We start from the raw sequence: 7,312 nt of genomic DNA, 5'->3' as shown, positions 1-7,312 counted from the left end.
TCCAGCGCGCCCTTCGATCCCGCATAGACTGTCTGTTCTCGGAGGCCTAAAGCGCTGCCGACACTGGAGACGTTGACGATCCGGCCGGAACGATCTGTTGGTAGATATGGGAGACAGGCTTGAAGCAGGAAGATTGGACCCAGGACGTTGGTCGAGTATATCTTGTTGAAGTCATCGATGTTGATGTTGCCTAGTGGTTTCAGGTCCGCGATACCAGCATTATTGACGATGATATCAATTTGAAATCTGCTCTTCTTGCCATTCGCGAATGCCCCTTGAGCTGCTTGGACAATCTTCGAGGCAGTCTCTTCCCTACCAATGTCACCCTGCGCGGGCACAGCACTCACTCCGAACTGTCGTTCAAATTCCAGGACTAAATCTTGGGCAAGTGGTTTTGATGACTTTGAGGTGTAGCCCAGCACGAGAGAGCAGCCTTTGCTAGCAAGATTGCGAGCAATAGCTACCCCTATTCCTGTTGAGGTTGTTTAGTTAAAGATCAAAGACGACTCAGGCCTCGGGAAGAGTTACCTCTTGTTGCGCCAGTTACAATGCCCACCTTGCCGCTCAAGAGGTTGCTTCTCGCAAGCTGAGCCATCCTCCTTTCACTGAGATAGATTGTTCTTAGAGATCACAATTGCATCTTAGCAATTATCCTTGTCGAGATCGTGGCTGGTAAGTGAAATGAGATTTGCTCGCATAGACTTAGGGGGAGTTAGAGCTCGGTTGAAGGGCGGCATAAGCTGTGATGGTTGCCGGACCAGGCTAAATGAGCCTCTGGTGGGATATTCCCCAGACCTGTTCAAACTGCTAAGCACCTAGAGTACCTCATGTATCTGGGGATGCCCACTTCTTGTCAGAGGTTCGCCGGGCCCGACAGGTGCCAGGCAGATGTAACTCAATTGGAGGACTTGAAAGTAGGCCATCAGACTATATAGGCTACGTAATATTACTCGGAACGTTACAACAGTGTGACCAGGAGGGTCCTGCCAGTCATTTGAATTCTCCTTGCGTAGTCACTTGTGTGCAGCATGCAACCCATCCGTTCTAGTTACACAGATTCAAATTGGTCCGTCCGCAAGGCTAGCCGGAAAGGGAGAACACGGTCCTGAGACGACTTTAAGTGTAATGCATTCTGTGCCCGATTTTAAAAGGTCCTGAAAAATCCATATAGTGTCGCAACTTGAGCCGGTCGTAACGTGAATAGCGTGATCAGATCTCTTGAGATGGACGACCGCGAGCCGCAAGAAGTGCCGACTATCAGTGTCCCGGAGGCATCGACTTTCCCCGTGCTGCAAGACAAGGTCGCCATCATTACAGGAGCAGCAATGGGAATGGGAAAGGCAACAGCGCTGGTGGGTTTGGACACGTTTTCAGCCGTGCGATGTATTGACCGAGTGAGCCTAGGTGTTTTCAAAGGCCGGCGCAAGTGTCGTGCTTGCTGATGTGAACGAGGCAAAAGGTCAAGCCGTCGCGGACGAGATCAACCAGGCGGGCGGGAAGGCTCATTTCGTCAAGACCGATGTTTCCGATTCACAAGCCGTCCAGAATCTGGTCGCCGAAGCCGTTGCCAAGTTTGGAAGACTCGACGTCGCTGTCAACAACGCCGCGCTCACGCCCGACAAGACGCCAACCGCCGAATTCGACGAGCAATACTTCGACAGAGTCATCGCGGTCAACCTGAAAGGGCCAGCACTTTGCATGAAGTGGGAACTACAGCAGCTGATCAAACAGGGTCAAGGGGGTTCGATCATCAACATTGCATCCGTCAATGCATTCAAGCCACAGTATAATATGCCTGCCTACACGGCTTCCAAGCATGCAGTGGTCGGCTTGACCAAGACGGCAGCACTCGAGTACGGAGACAGAGGAATTCGAGTCAACACCATTGCGCCCGGTGCCATCCTCACAGAGATGTCGGCCGCCAGCCTGAAATCCATTGGCACCACACACGAGGCCTTTTCAGACGTGAGCTATCTGAAGCGCTGGGCAGCCCCTCATGAAGTCGCTCAAGGTTCTTTGTGGTTGGCGTCGGACGCGGCGTCGTATGTCACAGGTATCACTTTGCCCGTATGCGGCGGTTATTCTACACGGTGAGACACACACACACATAGAAATTGATTTGCTACGTGGAAATATCGTATGTCTAGAGAAAGAGTGGGCAGCTACTTCCCGGCGATCCCGAACTCTTCTGAGATATCGTACATTTCCTGGCCATGTGCCTGCCGGACGATGTATTTGACTTGATCGAGAGTACTTTCCCCCAGGAACGGAGTGTCGCCTTTTCCCATAACCTTGTCCCAGTCTGCTAGGAATCCTTCGGCCGTCTCCGAGTTGACGCCTGGAAATGTCGCTAAAGTCTCTCTTGCGGCCCTGTTGGCGCTCGCTGTGAAGATTTCCCCTGATGTCGGGCATTCTTCCGAGCACAGAGCTATCACAAAGGGGACCACACCCTGTTGAGCGCATCTAATTAGTATTCATTGGGTACGGCACACAAGGCGACCAGTGAACAACAGAGGTAACTAACAGGTCAAACATACCTCTGGAGGAAAATAGGTGGCAGTCAGCTTTTTCGTAGCCTCGGACAAATCAGTCATCCTCGATGCTGCAGAAGGCATAATAGCGTTGATTTTGATGCCGTCTTTCGCGGACCACCTTCCCAATTCCCTCGTGATTGCAAAGGTCGCCCCTTTGGACGCACCGTAAGCACAGTCACCACCGGCGCCGAACCCGTAGATGGCATTGGAAGAAACGTTGACCACGCGGCCGTATCTTTGCTTGGCCATGACCGAGTAGGCAGCGCTCGTCACCATGGTGGTCCCGAGAACGCCGATCTCAAGCACGCGCATAAATGCCGGTCCATCAACGTTGTCGTGTGGGGACATCTTGCCTGTGATGCCGGCATTGTTGATGAGGATGTGCACGGTGCCGAAAGCCTTGACCGCGGCGTTCACGATGTCTTTGGCATCCTTGGACACGTCCCCATTGTGCGCCACGGCGATACCTCCCACGCTGGTGATCTCATCGACCACCGCCTGTGCTCTGGTAATGGTGCCTGATTGTCCTTCTAGATTGCCGCCGTAGTCATTGACGAGGAGTTTGGCACCTTTTGCCGCCAGTGCCAGGGCGTACAGCCTGCCGAGCCCCAGGCCGGCTCCTGTCACTATGGCCACTTTCCCTTGGACTGACATGATCGCGGATCACGTGGGCAGTAAGTCGAATGGGCAGGACAGAAGTAGTCACTCGTGATCGTGTGAATGATCTTACCTACTATAGATGTTTTCCATACCAGTCGCGCTCTTCGGTGGCGTTAGCGTCGAGATGAAGCGGTTGTCAATGGCATGCGTGAAGTCTTGCATTAGCGGCTGCCACCGAGCCAAACAGTCCGAAGACTATCCGTGGGTGATACCACATGCACTCAACATCCGTCGAGGCCATACTGCATCAGGACTCGTGAAGGCGAGCCGCGAGCTTTCTCTATCTATGTACGGCAGACGGAAGGTGCCAGATAGAGATACTCCGTCATTGTTGATCAACGCGTGGTTGCAGGGGCCCGAAGTGCTCGACAGCTTCAAGTCGGGAGGGAGATTCACGTGATCGGTCGAGTGCGCTTGTGTATGCCCTGAAATGATGCTCGAGGGGCTCCGTAAGGGGCCGTAATCTCAGATACAAAGTATATGGTCCGACGGTCTCACAGACCCTCTCAAAATCCATCATGTCCTCCAATGAGCCACACTTGGCATACTTGCGATGTTTGACCTATCCAGGCTACCCAACAGCCAACGAGAACCTATCCTGACGGCAGCTTGACCAAGATTGAATCTCAGTCATACTGGCTCAAGAACTCCAAGGCTCCGTTCAGCTCCCGCCGAATGACGTCCCTATGCTGCTCGCTGCGAGGCGTGACCTTGACTTCATATTCCAACGGCCGCACAAGATTCGACGAGGTGTACGCGTTGACATCGAGGGGCTTATCTGGCAGCTCCTCAAATTCAAACGCCCAAAGCAGCTTGGCAGTCACACGCCACATACTCCTCTCTGCCAGATGGATTCCCGGGCACATTCTGCGGCCAGCTCCGTACCCGTAGTGATGTATAGCCCTGACAGTCAGCACGAGAACGCATTTACAAAGGACCGTGGATAACACTTATCTCGGCCTTGCCAGTCTGGTCCGACGGCGTAGTCATTGGCGAGTTTCCGGTGGTTGCTGAACCTGTCCGGGTTGAAGCGATCGTGGTCGGCATACTCATCATTGTTTTGATGGATCGCCCAGGCAGCTAACCAGACCGTGCTATCTTTGGGGAGATACATGCCCTCGTACCAATCATCTGTGAGCCATCAGTACTAGATGTCAGCTTGAAATGGAGCGGGGAGCTTCTTGCCCTGAGAGAGTCGATGCGGAATGCCCAGATCAGACCTGAACGGGGCCGTCAGTAACACAGCAGCAGCTATTCCACGCTGGAGTTCTCACGTCGGGCGCCACCTCAAGGCTTCTTTGATGATACAATTGATGTACGGAAGGCGGTCGAAATCAGAGAACTGTTGATCTCAGTCAGCGGAGTTGCAACATCGTGCGGCCGGGCGCGCTCACCAACGGCGTTCGCTCGGTCCCGCAAACCTCGTCAAGTTCTTTCCTCGCCTTGACTTGCACTTCGGGGAACTTGGTCACCGCAAGGATGATGGTCAGAAGCATATTTGCAGTAGCTGTTCTGCACGTCAACGTGGAGGCTTCTGCAAACGGGGGAGAAACTCACTATCTGCCCCAGCCTCGAGCAGCTCTCCGAAGAGATTGTTGAAAGCATATTGCGACATCGGCCAGCCGTCCTTTTCATACTCGGCAAGCTTGACGTCGATCATCGAATTGCGAACATCGCCTCGTTCGCGTCTCTCTTCGACCATCTTTCGGGCCTTGGACCACGTCGAGTCCATCATGTCCCTCACATGGTACGCTCGCTTCTTCCAGGCACCCGGGAGATACCACAGCCAAGGCGCTTGCTCGACAGGTGGGTTCGCACCTGGTTCAATCGCACCAAGCCACTACCGGCAGACAAATCGTCAGCATGAATATGTTCGAGGTCCTCCAGACCCCTAGAAAGTTTGGCAAACCTGATCCACGAAATCATAAAAATCCTTGTAAAAGAAGGATTGAAAGTCCTTGGCTCTGAATCCCCAGGCGAGTATTGCCGCCACGGACGAGGCGTACAGCCTCGCATAATCAAAGGACTTGGTGGGATGGTGGACGAGGTTGTTCATGAAAACGGCCGCTCTGAGCATTTCGACCTGGTCAGCCGCTGGAGCCCTTTTACTGCTTTGGCTTTACATCATCAGCGTCTTCGGCGCAGACTTACTCGGCCTCTTGAACCTGGAAATGCTTTTCGTCCAGGTTCTTCGGATTCAGATTTCTGGTGACCACGGATCGCTTTTCTCTCCAGCCAGGCGTAGTTTGCTCAAAGGTCATGTGGCATCCGCGACTCATGAAAGTGGGCACTGCCAGAAAAGGCCTGTCGGAATAGATGCTACCTTTCTTATCCATCAACTGGTAGATGGCTTTGCGATCTGCCAACACGATCATGGTCGAGTTGAAGACTTTCAATGAGTATATTGGACCATATTCCTTTGCCCATTCGTGAAATCTGTGACGCCGACATCAGTTCACAGAGCATTTTATTCGTTGAGAGGGTCTAGAACAAACTTCTTGCCTAATCCTGTCAAAGGTATTTGATGAGCGTTTCCCAGCACAGGTACTGTCGGTGGTCCCGGCGGGAGTCGAGGGTCTCGTCGACCACTTCGCAAAATCGTCCATATCGCGAAAGCGACCATCAGCGCGGCACCGAGAAGGACTGGACTTGCCATGAGCGCCATCGATCTGACTTAGAGGCAGAAAGTGAGTTTTGGGAGTTTCGTATAGATGAAATTGTACTGCAAAACCCTATGCCAGCATCATATACTCCAGGGAGTCGGTTCTTGCGCTCGCCTTGCATCGATGGCAACAGTTGCTGGGTTCTGATACGACGTGCTACAAACTACTCCCCACACGAACGAAAATGACCTGCCCAAATTCTGACTTCACGGCCCCTGCAGGGAGCACTGCGCAGCACCGGCAATACCCCAGCAGCAGGTGGCGGACTGACTTCGGGAGTATATAGGAGCGGACAGCTGTGCTTCTCACCTCCACGTGGAGTTAGAGAGGAGGGAAACGACGTTCGGAGAGCAATGTCACACGTTCAACGCGTCCGATTAGAGAGGTCCGAGATTTTGGTCTTCTACGTGCAATTCAAAAGCTATGCTATTGCGTGAGTCCGTCTCTTTCACGACAAATCCAGCGGCTTGATTGGCGGGATAGGCCCCGTGCAAGCCTCCCCAGTCGCAGCCGCCGTTTTGCCACTGTCTGCCAGAATCATCTGGCCATTGACCGCCGACGACAGATCCGTAGCCAAAAACAGCTGGACGCTGGCGATCTCCGCGGGGTCTTGCAGGCGGTTGTAGTAGTACTCGGGCGCCTTCAGGAGACCGGCGCGTTCGAAGAACCACATGTGGTTTTGTTTCAGCTGCTCTTCGCTCTGCTCGTTCTTGTACTCGCCGCTCTCAGCCTTCTCGGAGTTGGTCAGGATGCCGCTTTTGGTGAAGCCGGGAGCGACGCCGTTGATGCGGATGTTGCTCGCGGAGAGCTGGGCGGAGCCGCAGGAGATCATGCCGTGTAAGGCGGTTTTGGCGACAGCTGTGGAACAAAGACAACGCTGTCAGCCGTTTTCGCGATCTGCGTAGCCGGTTTCTGGAAATGTGAGAACCCGCTTGACTGACCGTACGGAAGGTCTGAATAGGACCCCAAGAAGCCGGCACAAGATCCCGTCACCACGAATGTCCCGCCAGGTTGAGGCTTCTGGTCCGAGGTGACCATCATCGCCTGACTACCGTACTTGATGGCGAGGAAAACTCCCCTGGTCATGACATTGACCTGGCGGTCATAATGAATCGTCTCGGTGTCGTTGAGTGATCTGGAAATGACATCAAAACGTCAGATCTGGAACTTTTAGACGTCGACATCCACGCAACGATACACACCTGTAGTTGGCGAACCCAGCATTCGCAATGAAGAAATCAAACCGACCGTGTGTCTTGGTGATCTCCCTGACGACAGCCACCGTCCGCTCTTCGTTGGACACGTCCAGCAGCCGTCCTTCAATGATGGTCGAGTACCCCGCCTTCTTACACTCCTCTCGCAACGACGCGATGCCGCTGGTGTTCAGGTCGCAGGCATAGATGGCTTTGGCCCCAGCTGCTGCAAACTTCTTGACACATTCTCGCCCAATTCCAT

The 7,312-nt window shown here is 53.6% G+C and overlaps 1 protein-coding gene across 1 annotated transcript; it reads right to left on the bottom strand.

Moving 5' to 3' along the window:
- Positions 1-3,699: 3,699 nt before the first annotated feature.
- PV07_00727 (uncharacterized protein) lies at positions 3,700-5,850 on the bottom strand (the record flags this gene model as incomplete). The annotated part of the gene is made up of 8 exons (XM_016387201.1): positions 3,700-4,097; positions 4,145-4,325; positions 4,503-4,536; positions 4,589-4,701; positions 4,752-5,034; positions 5,104-5,263; positions 5,346-5,630; positions 5,690-5,850. 8 exons carry the CDS (start codon positions 5,848-5,850, stop codon positions 3,821-3,823), a joined length of 1,494 nt encoding a protein of 497 aa, XP_016254129.1. The 3' UTR covers positions 3,700-3,820.
- Positions 5,851-7,312: the final 1,462 nt, after the last annotated feature.

The sequence above is a fragment of the Cladophialophora immunda genome (assembly GCF_000835495.1).
Source record: "Cladophialophora immunda strain CBS 83496 unplaced genomic scaffold supercont1.1, whole genome shotgun sequence".
NCBI classification, from domain to species: Eukaryota; Fungi; Ascomycota; class Eurotiomycetes; order Chaetothyriales; family Herpotrichiellaceae; genus Cladophialophora; species Cladophialophora immunda.
This window is presented reverse-complemented; position numbering and strand designations above follow the sequence as displayed.